Source organism: Salminus brasiliensis, chromosome 16, assembly GCF_030463535.1.
Source record: "Salminus brasiliensis chromosome 16, fSalBra1.hap2, whole genome shotgun sequence".
Classification (NCBI taxonomy): Eukaryota; Metazoa; Chordata; class Actinopteri; order Characiformes; family Bryconidae; genus Salminus; species Salminus brasiliensis.
In genome coordinates, this window is record NC_132893.1 from 1,394,445 (window position 1) to 1,409,647 (window position 15,203).

The 15,203-nt window shown below is 44.6% G+C and overlaps 1 protein-coding gene across 2 annotated transcripts in view; it reads left to right on the top strand.

Moving 5' to 3' along the window:
* fgf11b (fibroblast growth factor 11b) overlaps nt 1-10,409 on the top strand; it is a 43,046-nt gene extending 32,637 nt beyond the window's left edge. For both annotated transcript variants that reach the window (XM_072658446.1, XM_072658445.1), the window contains 2 exons: nt 9,637-9,835; nt 10,276-10,409. In XM_072658446.1, coding sequence (XP_072514547.1) covers nt 9,637-9,835; nt 10,276-10,409 — 333 coding nt within the window. The remainder of the gene's footprint in view (nt 1-9,636; nt 9,836-10,275) is intronic.
* The last annotated feature ends 4,794 nt before the right edge of the window (nt 10,410-15,203 follow it).

Below are 15,203 nucleotides of genomic sequence, written 5' to 3' on the forward strand. Positions count from 1 at the left end.
GTTCTTTATCTCGTCACAAGAACCCTTTTGGTGCTATATAGAACCATCTCCACCAGTCCCAAGAACCCTTTAACCAGGAAAGAGTACCACCAATTGTTTTGCCTCATGATAACAATGGAGCACTTTTTGGGCCTTCTTAGAACCATCTAAGGTTTTCCGGCACGCTCCTATTTATAGAACCATTTCTGTCTTACTAAAGAACCCTTGAAGGACCCTTTAAGAAAGAGTGTGAAAAATGATGAAAGGAACATCAATCTATGAACATAGAAGACTGCCCAGGTGTAGGATCCAGATGGTTCTGTTTTGAGTTCTCATGGTTCTACATGAGCACTACCTTATTTAAAGAACCCTTGAAGAACCCTTTTTAAAGAGCGTGTTGATGCAAAAAGAACATGGTCACATGACTGACCGGGTTTTTTATATTTGTGTCCAGCTATGGCTACTAAACACGAGTACCTGTGGACCACGCTCTAAGCACATAGGGTTCTTTATCTTGTCATGGTACTGGAACCCTTTCTGGTGCTCTACAGAACCATCTACAGAAGGTCTTCCACCAACCTATGGAACCGTTTAACTAGGTGAAGACCCATTTAAGGATGCAGATGGTTCTTTGAGTTGTCATGGTTCTTCATAGAAGCACTGCCTTTACTAAAGAACCCTTAAAGAACCCTTTTTAAGGAGCGTGCATAATGAAGGAAGGGACACTGCCGATGCAAACAGAACAAGGTCATATGACTGACCTGGTATTTTCATTTGTCTCCAGCTATCGCTACTAAACAGGAGTACCAGTCGACTACGCTCTAAGCACATAGGGTTCTTTATCATGTGATAGTAGTGGAACCCTTTCTGGTGCTCTATAGAACCATCTACAAAACGTTTCCCACCAATGTCAAGAACCCTTTAAGCAGGCGATGAACTATTTAAGCATCCATATGGTTGTCATGGCTCTATATAGAAACACTGCCTTTACTAAAGAACCCTCGGAGAACCCTTTTTAAAGAGTGTACATAACATTGGAAAGGGATACCAGTGGACTACACTGGTCCTTTGACTTGTAGCAACAGTGGAGCCCTGTTTGGTGCTATATAGAACCATCCACAATCCACCACTCTGAAGAACCTCTCGGAAGCTACAGATGACGCATCCCCTCATGGACTAGCAGTCCTGCCTCTCTTCTCCTCAGTGAGGGTGAGTAACCGTGAGGTGGATGGAGGACGGAGGTCCGGTTTCGGGCGAGTTCCCCGCCCGTCTGACACAGCAGATGTCACTCTAGCCTGAATCTTATTGACAGCAGTTCTTCACCTGCCACTCCAGGCATGACCAGATGAGCTGTGATGATGGGGATGCTCCTTATACCCCCGCTGCTCCTGCCAGCATCGCTTACCCATCACGCGGTGACCTCCGCTGTGCAGACAGTGGGCTTGATCTTTGCTAAACGAAATCCTCAGAGCAGACAGCAGCTTGCTTCCCTGACTCGGCTGACAGCGTGGTGCAGCGGCAAACATCTGCAGAACTCACAAACAGCACCAACACAGGCCTTTCACTACTGATCCCAATGTGCATGGAGACTATATGTCCAAATGTTTGTGGACACCCCTTCTAATGAATGCATTCAGCTACCTTAAGTTGCATCCATTGCGGACACAGATGTTCCAATGCACAGACAAACAGCTGTAGAGAAGTACTGCCAATAGATTAGGACTGGTGGTGGTGCTCTATCCAATACTTCTGGATGGGCTGAGAAGCTGAGAAGTTGGGGATGATGGAAATGATGGAGACCATCCTCCAACCTTCTGACCTCACTGACACTCTTGTTGCTGAATGCAATCAAATCCTCACAGCAATGCACCTCCACAATCTAGTAGAAATCCTTCTTCCCTGGACAGTAGAGACAGTTACACCAACAAAAGCAAGAGATTGTTTTGTAAAACCTCTGATTTCAGAAGAAAAAGTGAACCAGCAGGTGTCCCAATACTTTTGTCCGTATTTGTTTCTCTTCCGCCTTCAGTGTTAGGGTATTAATATCGGACTTTGTCCACATTTTGCTGCAATAACAGCCTCTACTCTTATGGCACGGCTTTGCACTAGATGTCAGAACATTGCTGTGAGGGGGATTTGATTGCATTCAGCCCTACAAGACATCGGTGCATCGGTAAGGTACTGAGGTACTGATGTTGGAAGAGTAGTTCTGCCAACTCATCCCAATGGTGTAGGTAGAGCTCCATCACTCCGGAGAACCCCACATCTCCAAATGCCTGGGGGGGCTTTATACCAATTCTAGCCCACCTGTAGCATTGAGGCTCACGTGAGGCTCGGGAGCATCCCGTTCCATCAGCAGTGCTGTATTCTGGAGATTACAGGAGCACACACAGTGCTCGCAAATACATACACACAAGCTTATGCTGTCGTAAGTAGATAGATTAACGGATGCACTTACAGAGGCACTGATATACGCACACACACACACGCGCGATGCTGGCGGTCATAAACACAGGCCCTATTAAGAAGCTTTACGTTGAGTTATGATCATGGGGGGAAGCGGCTGCAGATAATTTTCTGCTGCTGCGAGAGCAGCGTTCATTTGTTTACCCACATTCATCCAGCTGCGTCTCGCTTGCGTCGTTACTTTAACCGACATTTGCTTAACAGTGCGGCCCAAGCACATTTAGGAGGTCCGAAGACAGTAAAGCCAAACAATACTGAAAAATGACCCAGAGAGGTTTCTAAAAAAGTGGCCAGTGAGCAGAAGCAGGATCTAGGGGTTTCTAATAAAGTGGTCAGTTAGTGGAAGCACAAGGTAGGGGTTTGTAATAAAGTGGCCAGTGAGTGAAAGCAGGATTTAGGGGTTTCTAATAAAGTGGCCAGTTAGTGGAAGCACAAGGTAGGGGTTTCTAATAAAGTGGCCAGTGAGAGGAAACAGGATCTATGGGTTTCTAATAAAGTGGCCAGTGAGTGGAAGCAGAATGTAGGGGTTTCTAATAAAGTGGCCAGTGAGTGAAAGCACAAGGTAGGGGTTTCTAATAAAGTGGCCAGTGAGAGGAAGCAGGATCTAGGGGTTTCTAATAAAGTGGCCAGTGAGAGGTAGCAGGATCTAGGGGTTTCTAATAAAGTGGCCAGTGAATGGAAGCAAAAGGTAGGGGTTTCTAATAAAGTGGCCAGTGAGAGGAAGCAGGATCTAGGGGTTTCTAATAAAGTGGCCAGTGAGTGAAAGCAGGATCTAGGGGTTTCTAATAAAGTGGCCAGTGAGTGAAAGCAGGATCTAGGAGTTTCTAATAAAGTGGCCAGTGAGTGAAAGCAGGATCTAGGGGTTTCTAATAAAGTGGCCAGTGAGTGGAACTGCACATAAGGCTCTGTATCCTACCGTTGATGGTGATTGAAAGTCGTGCTGAATTATGGATGTGTCTTTCAAACGGCATAATTGATATGAATTATTCAGCTATGTTTGCAGCGTTGTGTTACGCTCTGCCCACAGCGAACAGGAGGGACGTGGAGGTCACATTTGTGATTGCAGTGGATGAGGCTGACCTGTGTGCTTTCGGAGGTTGATGTCTCACTGTTGATGTGGTTCTGTGATGGAAACATGATGGATGTTCTGCTCAGACGGTCTAATTCAGTCCCGCTCAGTTTAATGTTCACATTATTAATGATAATAACTCCCATCATCCTGGGAAAAAGCATGAGGTAGGACTACTAGGAAGAACCAAGGTTCACCAGGAGAAAATCTTTAAGAGCCTGAGAAACTACTGAGAGGAACCAAAACTCAAGGAGCGTGAGCTAGACCCAACATAGAACAATTCTCTAAGAACCAGAAACTCAGGAAGAGCATGAGACAAAAAAACCTGTTAAGAAACAAGACTCAAAAGAGCATGAGGAAGAACCACAGAGAGGAACCAATATTCTAAAGAACATGAGGAAGAACCACAGAGAGGAACCAAGACTCTAAAGAACATGAGGAAGAACCACAGAGAGGAACCAAGACTCAAAAGAACTCAGGTAGAACAACAGAGAGGAACCAAGAATCATAAGAACATGAGGTAGAACCACAGAGAGGAACCAAGAATCATAAGAACATGAGGTAGAACCACAGAGAGGAACCAAGAATCATAAGAACATGAGGTAGAACCACAGAGAGGAATCAATACTCAAAAGAACATGAGATAGAACCACAGAGAGGAACCAATACTCAAAAGAGCACGAGGTAGAACCACAGAGAGGAACCAAGACTCAAAAGAACATGACATAGAACCATAGAGAGGATCCCAAACTCAAAAGAACATGAGGTAGAACCACAGAGAAGAACCAAGACTCAAAACTACAGAGAGGAGCCAGGACTCATAAGAACATAAGGTAGAAGCACAGAAAGAAACCAATAATCATAAGAACATGACGTAGAACCAAAGAGAGGAACCAAGACTCAATAGAACATGAGGTAGAACCACAGGGAGGAACCAAGACTCAAAAGAACATGAGGTAGAACCACAGAGAGGAACCAGGGCTCAAAATAAGAACTCTGTAGGAGAACAAGGAAAGGAACAATGGAAAGGAACCAAGACATGAAGGGGAACCCATCCTGCCTGATGTTCTTCTGCAGACATCACTGAGGATGAGGAGGCCTGCAGGAAGCACACTGTCCAGACTAAAGGCTCTGGCAGCTTCCTCAGCTGTAACTGTTGGAAGTGGCCAAGCTTATGACAGGTCGTATGGGCGTTGTGTATCACGGCCTCTGCTGGGAAACGCCGCGACTTTCTGCTGTTTCCATAACAAGGTCATTAATTCCTCCTCATTGGACGGGGACGGATCCGCCCGGTGATTAGATCCCGCAGCCTCCGACTGTCAATTTCATGCTCTCTGAACAGAAAGCTGTGAGGAGTTTATTGATCGCAAATCTGTTCGAAGGTGGAGTCATAACTCCCACCTATGCCCACACTCACGCACCAGGAGGAGGAGCTAAAGCAATATTCACCCCCCCCCACCCCCCACCCAATTACCCTAAGAGCAGCTGACCAACAGAAGTGTGTTTGATAGTTTGATGTTGGAAGTTTTCTTTAGGGACTACTTTTTGTCGCACTACACCCTAAAGGCAGCATGTATCCCTCCACCATTTCAATGATATTCGATTCTAAAAGCAGGTTCTAGAGCCGAACTCTCCTCAGAACTCTGGTAGAACAGTGTCTCAGGCATCAGGCAGCGTCTTCATCACTTTCTATGAGGGGGCTCTTTTAGAGCCACTGTAGTGCAGCTCTGACTGGGTAAGGTTATCTAGAACCGAGCCATGACCTGAGGATTTAAGCATGTCTTTAGCTGCCGCTTTAGCTGCTGCAATGTCTTGCTTATGGAAGGAATGGATGCAATCAGACCCTCCTGCATGGTGAAGGGAGGAAGAGCGAGACGGAGGGAAGGAAGGAAGGAGGGAGGAGGAGCAGGGAGGAATGCAGAGGGAGGAGTGGGGGCGGGGTAACGGTAAGGTCGAGGTGAGGCGCTGAATGCTAAAAGCTCTCGGCGTGGTGGTCAGGATTCTGCACACGCAGGCCGGATATTAGCCGCTCTCCTCGATTCATTAAGATCCACTCTGCCAGCCCAACTCAGTCAATGAGTCACCGGGGGAAGGAGCGGCTCTGTAATACCCAGTGCTACTCAGCAGCCATGCAGCAGCAAGGTCCTCGTGTAACTGGGGGTGACCTTCACCCAGTAAATTGTAGCTATGCTGGAGGTCAGGTCATACCATCAGATGTACCTCCTTAGTGCCCAAATGTAGTCGATCACCCTTAAGACTTGATGTCGGAATGTTGCTTCATTACCAGTGATGTGTGTGTGTGTGTGTGTGTTCACACTCTGTACACAGTAGAATAGATCACTGTGTAGAAGCTATCAGCACTTTCTGTGAGCTACCATGTTCTTACTGCTGCATGAAAGTTCTTGGTTCTTGTTGGATGCGCTATGTTTTTTGCAGCTCATTCAAAGTTCACGTTTTGATCAGTCAGAGCTTATTGTTTTAATTTCATCAGAGAAATGATAAAACCTAAGCGATGTATGACTTATATTCCTGGTTACAGCTTATATAAGTCTAAATGCTATAGTAAATAAACACAAATCAGTTCTAGAAAACAATCCTGTGGTTTCATCTAGGTGGAACCAATATAATATTCTGAAAGCAAATTATGTCTAGAACATTTTTTTATAGCAACTGACTATTTTACTTATGTATATTTTATTGATTTATTTATATATTTTGCATTAAATTAGTCAATTTCATGCTCTCTGAACAAAAAGAGTTTATTGATTGCAAATCTGTTTGAAAGTCATAACATAAGCTAAAGCAATATATTTACCCCCCCCCCCCATTACCCTAAGAGCAGCTGACCAACTGAAGTGTGTTTGATTGTTTGATGTTGGAAGTTATTATTATTATCATTATTATTATTATATTTGTTCTCTTTTCTAACTGCCACATATGAGGCCTAATCACTCTGAGGAAACCCACCAGTTTTCTTTAGGGACTACTTTCTGTGGCCGCACTACACCCTGCAGCATGTATCCCTCCACCATTTTAATGATCTGATTTTAAAAGCAGGTTCTAGAGCCGAACTCTTCTCAGAACTCTGGTAGAACCGTGTCTCAGGCATCAGGCAGCGTCTTCATCACCATTAGGTGAAGAACTTTCTGTGAGGGAGCTCTTTTAGAGCCACTGTGAAATAGATCCGACTGGGTAAGGTTATCTAGAACCGAGCCATGACCTGAGGATTTCGGCATGTCATTAGCTACCGTGTTTAAGAGGGTAGCTTAAAAAGGCAAATTATGCCTAGAAGATTTTTTTATATCAACTGACTATTTTCCTTATGTATATTTTATTTATTGATTTATTTATATATTTGGCATGAAATTAGAAAAGTAATGTCTTGTAACAGGGTGGTAAAAGTGAACCTATTATTTGCTTATTTGCATTTATTTTGCTGGTAAGACACAAATATAAATGAAAAGAGATTACTTGGTCTTATAGGTTATTAAAGCTATTTATTAGTGTTGATTAATGTTGAGTAAATGTTTGTATAGCCCCTTAAAGCCCCCAGCCACGACATCCCAACCGCGGTGTATCCCCAGTGTATCCCTATCAATTAACATAGCCACATATACAGCTACCAAGCCTCCACACAGTTTGAGGAGAGTGTGTGATGATTCAGGTGTGCCGTTAGCACCACGCTAATGGCTGGAGCAAAGGCTTCAGTAGATTGCTTGTTAGCTACATTCGCTACATTGTAGCTCCACTGTAAAGCTTTCTTAAACACGTCTAGGATGATTGACAGCTAAGTGGAAATGTGGGATCTTAGAAAGCTCAGCTTCGGCTGCCGTAAGTCCACAGCTCAGATCTCTGGGACGGTGTTGGGGAAGATTCGACCAGCAAACCCCAGATAATTGGTGATGGTGGAGTGCTGGATTACTATGCACAGTTTGTAAGGGTACCTTGACGGATAGCCTGGTAATTACTCAGTGATTAGTATTCGCAGTAGGAGGCTGACGATTGATCTTTGTGTGAAAGTTTCTGAAGACATCAAACACTGGAGCTGAATGTAGTCCAGTTAAGAGGTGCAGGGAAATGGCTGATGGACACAGAAATGGAAATGCGTGGAGTTTCGCGGCTTTTGGGAGTGTGCAGGAGGAAAAGTAGAGATTCTACGGTCTTCACTGAGCTGAACTTCTAGGTGTAGCCCAAGCGGTACGGCTACTGCTAGTAGTGGTATGTTGCAACTTAGGGTGACCAGACATGTCCTCTTCCATGGCAGATAAAAAACACGTCCATACAGCTTTCTCCGACATCAGCTACAGCCCTATTTACAATATATATATTATATAAATTATATTTTATTATAATATTTATAATATATATATATTGTAAATAGGGCTGTAGCTGATGTCGGAGAAAGCTGTATAATAAAATATTATTTAAAATAATTTAGTAGCTTCCCATTTTCCATAGTTTCCCATTTTCTGTTGTTTCACGTTTGTCTGCAACAAATCAATTACAGCACTCCTAATATTTTCCATAGCTTCCCATTTTCGGTATGTAACCATTTTTTCCATTGCTTTCCATTTTCCGTAGCTTCCCATTTTCCATAGCTTTCCATTTTCCATAGCTTCCCATTTTCCGTACCTGTCCATTTTCCATAGCTTTCCATTTTCCATAGCTTCCCATTTTCCGTAGCTTCCCATTTTCCGTACCTGTCCATTTTCTATTGCTTTCCATTTTCTGTAGCTGCCCATTTTCCATAGCTTTCCATTTTCCGTACCTGTCCATTTTCCATAGCTTTCCATTTTCCGTACTTGTCCATTTTCCATATCTTTCCGTTTTCCATAGCTTTCCATTTTCCGTACCTGTCCATTTTCCATAGCTTTCCATTTTCCATATCTTCCCATTTTCCGTACCTGTCCATTTTCCATTGCTTTCCATTTTCTGTAGCTTCCCATTTTCCATAGCTTTCCATTTTCCATACCTGTCCATTTTCCATAGCTTTCCATTTTCTGTAGCTTCCCATTTTCCATAGCTTTCCATTTTCTGTAGCTTCCCATTTTCCATAGCTTTCCATTTCCCATAGCTTCCCATTTTCCGTACGATACCATTTTCTGTAGTTTCCCACTTACCGTAGCTTTCCGTGTTCTGTATGTTCCCATTATCTGTTTTTTTTTTCCATTTTCCGTAGTTAAAATTGTTCTGTGGCTTCCTATTTTCCAAAGCTTTCCATTTTTCATATGTTCCCATTTTCCGCAGCTACCCATCTTCTGTAGCTTCCTATTTTGGTATGTTACCATTTTCTCCATATCTTTCCATTTTCCGTAGCTTCACATTTGTCTGCAACAAACTGCCTTAATTTTATTGCAAACGGTAATTCCGAATTTTTAAACGGGAGTCTATATGATGAACTGCCCTGTTTAGAGGTCAGTGGGCCCTAAGCAGCTGTGCTATCCTGCATTGCTGATGCTAAATTAGCAAGTCAAAGGTCAAAGAAACCGTTTCATGGCCAGTCCAGGCTGCCTCACTTTCTCTCCATCTCCATTTCAGTCTCTTCCTCATCTCCTAGCTGGAGGTGGAAAGGCTTCAGTCAGCTGTTTCTGGCCTGCTGCTGCCCTCACTAAATCTGTCCCGCAGATTGGGTTTGCTTTCCTGACAGCGCAAGGACTCTGACCATGACTAAGAGAGATGTACACACGTCGCTAGCGGTTACTGTCTCACAGCGGACCTGTGTGAGGATGGATGGGGGGTTGCGGAGGGAGGGAGATGCTCAGATGCTTCAGATGCTCTGAAGTGGCTGAATGGAAGTTTTGGGTGGGATGATGTATTCTCAGTCTTACCTGAGCTATATGTCCCCCGTCAGTGCGCTCTGGCCTCCGCACGGAGGTTTACACTGTATTAGCATGCGTACGTTGCTGGTCATGTGGCGATGCTTTCAGTGTCGCTGCTAGGGGATGCTAGTATGTTCATCATGTATGTAAATGAGTGCTGAGACAAGACCTCCACAGCACTCCTCCACACTGGACGATTGTCTTATGCTCGTATTACATGTATTCATTTGCATGCTAACGCTAGGAAAAGAGGTTTTTACGTTATTACGAAAAATCGAACCGTCATTTTTTTTCCCCTTCCAGGAGCACTTCAACCCAGAGTGTAAGTTCAAGGAGAGCGTGTTCGAGAACTACTACGTGACCTACTCGTCCATGCTGTACCGGCAGAGCCAGTCCGGCCGCTCGTGGTACATCGGTATCAACCGCGACGGGCAGGTCATGAAGGGAAACCGCGTCAAGAAGACCAAAGGAGCCGCCCACTTCCTGCCTAAAGTCATTGAAGGTCAGTTTGCTCATTCTGCAGCACATCATGCTTTGTACACTACATGTGCAAAGGTTTGTGGACACCCCTTCTAATTTATGCATTCAGCTACTTTGACACGTGCAAATGCACACACACACACACACACACACACACAGCTTGTACTGCCACTAGAATAGGACTCTCTGGAGCCAATTCACTGCCAGATGTGGGCTAGAGGGGTATAAAGACCACCAGCATTGAGCTGTGGAGCAGTAGGACTGTGTTCTCTGGAATGATGGTGGTGGAGCTCCATCCAGTACTTTTGGGAAGTTGAGGATGAGGTGGGGTGGTGATCATCCTGACCTTGCCAATGTACACTCTTGTTGCTGAATGCAATCAAAATCCTCACAGCAATGCTTCTCCAAATTCCCTGGACCATGTAAAACTCTAAGCCATTGTCTTTCTCTCCCTTTCCCCAGTCGCCATGTACAAGGAGCCATCGCTGCACGAGCTGGTGTCGGAGCAGAGCCCCCCGCGAAAGACGGTGAAGACGTCAGACTCGCCGTCGCACCAAAACGGCCACAAGGAGGCGCCCAGGGCCGAGGCCTCGTAGCACAGGGGCCCGGAGGGAGGGGGAGGGCGCAGGCGCGGGAACTCCATTTCCCTTCATGCACTGGGGCGCAAAGGTCACATCTCGTGCCCCCTATAGCCGCCGGCTGAGGGCTGGCCACAGCGGTGGGCCGATGGGGCGAGGGGGGATCAGTCAGCAGCCCCCCTAGGCCAACCCCTTCAGCACCAGAGAGGGGAAGCCTCTGTCGTTCTCGTTTCTCTGACAGAGTGGGCCTGGAGGAACGGCCCACATTTCATTTTTCCCAGCATGAGCCTTCTTAACCTCCCCAAATCACCCTCCCAGCTCCAGCAAGCCACAAATCTGTGGCCCCCCAGCGTCCCCAACCAACTACAGACTCAAACAGTGGCAGTTAGCCCTGAATATGACAGGAACACCAAATGCAGGCAGATATTATCAAAATTTAGCGAAATGGAGAAAAAAAAATATGCTGTGAGTTTACTTGATTGACATGCGGACGTTGGTCCCGCGAGTGATGCGAAACTGCTTTTATATGCAAATTAGCCCTGAACATTATTTCAAATTCATATTTTTAAAGGGCCAGTTTCCTCGATTTTTGCATTTCGTCCACTTGTGTGGTTTTAGGTCATTGGTTTTTAATCGGACCGTTTTCCAGCCTCTGTCCCTTAGAAGTAAGCAGACTATTTTTGGTACTGTACCTTTAAGACTGCACTGTGTAAATAAGCTGTTTTGTGCTCTGATTGGCTGCCCTGTATTATGGCCCCTGGATAAAAAAAGCAGCCCAAGCTGAAACACTCCTTTTAACTTCACTTTTAACGTAGATGGGCTGATTTTTGTGACATCACAAAAACACTGGACTCAGAACCAGCTGTTTTCGCAGCTTAGGTTCCATGTACGGACTGTACGGTCCGGGGAGTACCGCTGTCCAGCAGTGTTTTCCGTGATAGGGCCCTTTTTATAACTGTTCTACAGCAAAAAAATAAAGTAGTTCCAGCAGCTTTACTTCATGTGAATAGGGCGGGTCTCAACTGCTATGTAAATATCACAAATATCACAAAAACACTGGATTCAGAGCGGGCTGTTTTTTAGCCTGTCTGAACTGGGCTATACATTTTTAAGCCGTGTTTTCAGTGATATGGCCCTTTTTAACCATTCTTCCACGAATCTTGAAAAGAAAAAGTAGTCCCAGCAGTTTAGAAAACAGAGGCTTTACCTCAGCATGAATGAGACGGGTCGGAACTGCTTTTGGTGAGACTTGATAAAACACTGAAATTAAAAACTGGCTGTTCTTACAGCTTACGGCCCTTTTTTAAACAGTCCTCCGCCGGAAAAAGTAGTCCCGGCAGCTTAGAGTAACGAAGCCTTTGTTTTTGCCTAGAAACCAGTGGCAACCAGTCAGTGTTACCTGTTAACACAGATATAACAACACAGGATTGTGGGGGCGGAGCTAGCTGTAGTGCAATTAAGCAATTATACAGCATATGCTAATTAGTAGTGTTGATGTAAATGTTGTGGGCCGGCGCATGTCAGTCAAGTGAGCTCAAAGCAGTGTCCAGTGTGTTCTCGCGGGCCTGATTTCGGGGGTTTTTGTGCGTCCCATTTTCTTTCTTTTGATCTTACTGTTGCTGTGAGAGAGAGAGAGAGAGAGAGAGAGAGAGAGAGAGAGACAGAGAGAGAGAGAGATGGTGAGTGTAGTAAATGGCCGGCACTTGTGAGCCTCCTGCTGGTTGAGTCACCACAGCCGTGACACCTGCGCTTCACTCTCTCAGCCAATCAGAGCCCAGCCAGCAGGAGGGCGCAGTAAAATCAATGTTTTATTGGACAGCTCAAGGAGGATACGCTTCTATTGGACGGTTAAGAGGCGGAGAACTGATTGATATCTGCTGGACGGTGGCCAGACGAGGCAATTCCACCGGGCAGCATCTTTGATTGGACGCAACAGAAGAAGACGGCGCCGCCTAATCAGATTTTAGCGGGTGACCTTCTCAACCACTTTTAACAAAAACAAGGCCAGTTATTTGTCCTCCTTCCCTCCATCACTCTCTCACTCTCTCTCACTCTCTCTCACTCTCTCATTCGCAATATAAAGTCGTTCTAATCCGCCTCTGCTTAAAATGTGTCATGACCCAGCACGGCCACATGACTGTGTCTCTGGTGACCACTCGACTGGTCTATTCACAGATGTCTGTTTGTTTTATCAGGGCCGAATATGCAGGGATTATAACAGGCCGCTGTTGCGCCAGCACTTTTGATGGGATTCTTTCAGGGGATTAAACGGAGTTCAGCCATGAGTGCGGTAACACTCTACTGAGGGGCAGCATTCGTACGGCCCTTATTTGCATTACACCTACGTAAACATACATAAAGGCTTATTACAGCACGATAAGGCCATATAACACCTACATAAACTTTTATAAGGGCTTTATCCAGATAGGGCCATATACCACCTACACAAGTCTTCCATAACAGCTGACATAAACCTAACCTAAAATTATAAAGGCTTATGACAATGAGATAAGGCCATCTGACACCTACATACAAAAGCTTATTACCACAGGATATATAACACCCACATAAACGTTTAGAAGAGCTTATTCCAGATAAGGTCATATGATAGCTATATAAGTTATCTATCACCTATGAGCCTATGAGCTTACATAAACATTTATAGAGGCTTATTACAACAAGATAAGGCCATAAAACAACTACATAGGCCTTCCACGACAGCTTACATAAACCTTCGTAAACGATTATATAGGCTTATTATATTGAGTGTACACCATATAAACCCTATATTTAAAGGGTTATTACAACAAGATAAGGCCAAATGAAACCTGTGTTAACATTAAAAAAGACTTATTACCAGATGAGGCCATATGACACATACATAACTGTTTATAAGGACTTATCACAACAAGATAAGACCATATAACTACATAAACGTTTATAAATACTTATTACAAGATAAGTCTACATGACACCTACATAAGCCTCTCATAATTTATAACCTACATAAACATTAAGATAAGGCCAAATGACCCCACGTTAACCTTTCAAGCGATATAAATCCACAAAGTTAGCAAAAGTTTATTACCAGATAAAGCTACATGACATCAAGAGGATGTTTCAGGACAGATGGCGTAAACATACATAAGGGTCTATGAAGGCTACATAACATCTACATCAGCCTTCAATGAGATATAAACCTACATGAACGTTTCTAAAGGCTTATTACAACAAGATAAAGCCAATGACACCTACATAAATGTTTATAAAGGTTTATTACAAAAAGGTTAAGACAATATGAGACCTACATAAGCCTGCATCAACATTTATGAAGATTTATTACAAGATAAGGCTGACATAAGCTGGCGCAAACCTAGATAAATGTTTATGAAGGCTTATTACAGCAAGACAAGGCTACATAACACATGCATAAGCCTTTAATAAGATACAAACCTACAGTTTTGAGGCAACTTCACCTCAGAAAGTGTCACAACATCTAACGCCAGCTGGCATAAGCCTTTATAAATGTCTATAGAGCTTTATGTCAGTTATCAGGAAACGACAGGTTGAACATGAACTACCCTTCACTAAAGTGTCACCATTAGCACTCACACTATTTACACTGCACCCTGTAAACAGCGTCCAATGGACACCTTACAGGAGCAGTTCAGCGGAAAATCACATGAGCATGATCCGATGAGCCGTCCATCAGCCAAGACATGTTCGGTCTCTGACGCTGATTTAGTTTACGATGGGAGATGCTAGGCTAATGTTGCTAACAAACACTGGACTTGGTCACCAGAGCTTCATTAGTCTGGTAGATGGATGTGGTTTAGAAGAAGATGGGACTTTCTTTAGTCAATAAACACAAACATCAACTTCTCCACAGAGCTGAGGAACGCTGGGGGACCTGGAACCACTTTCACCACAGCACGGCATGTGGTATCACTCCGCCCACTGCCCTCCAGTCTGAAAGTGGAACAACGCGGCAACGCAGGATGTCATGAGGATGATAATGTAGTCCCAGTTTTAGTTTCAATGTTTAAAGAAATTGGTGACAGTCTAGGCCTAGTGTTTGTTAGCCACAATAGCCTAGCATTCCCTGAAGCACCCGTCAGATCCCAAACATGTCTCATCTGATTGACTGAATCTTGGGGTCAGTGATCGATCATGATACACGCCCCAAAAACGCTGCCGTCCGCATACTTTTGCCTCCATTACCATTCATTGCATACAGCGCTTCTGATTGGTTGTGGTCATTTTGATCATTTTAACCTATTTAGAGAGAAAGTGAAATCAAAGTGGTGGAAGTGTGTGTGTGTGTGTATGTGTGTGTGTGTGTGTGTGTGTGTGAGAATGTGTGTGTGAATTGATTATTATTCTGCACATACCCTCCCGCTTATCCCTCCCAGCCTTTACCCAATCCACACACACACACACACACACTTACAAACACACTCACTGTTCTGCTCTGCAATCACTTTACCCAATGTGTGTGTGTATGTGTGTGTGTGTGTGTGTGTGTGTGTGTGTGTGTGTGGATATGTGTGTGTCCAACTCCAATAGACAGTACTGCCGGCTTGGTGTCCTGCAGATGAGCCAGACATGCCGCTCTGTGATGACTTTTGGAATAGAGCCATCAGACATTGTGCTTAATGAAAAAACCTCCACTGGCCAAGAAGCTCCGCTGTGGTCATATATTTTGTTAGTCTGGACGGAAGTATGACCTCCGTTCGGCCTTGTCGGAGTCGTTCCGCTGTCGGGATAAACTGACGGATTAGGAAACGCACTCCAGGCCAAAAGTGGGAAAGC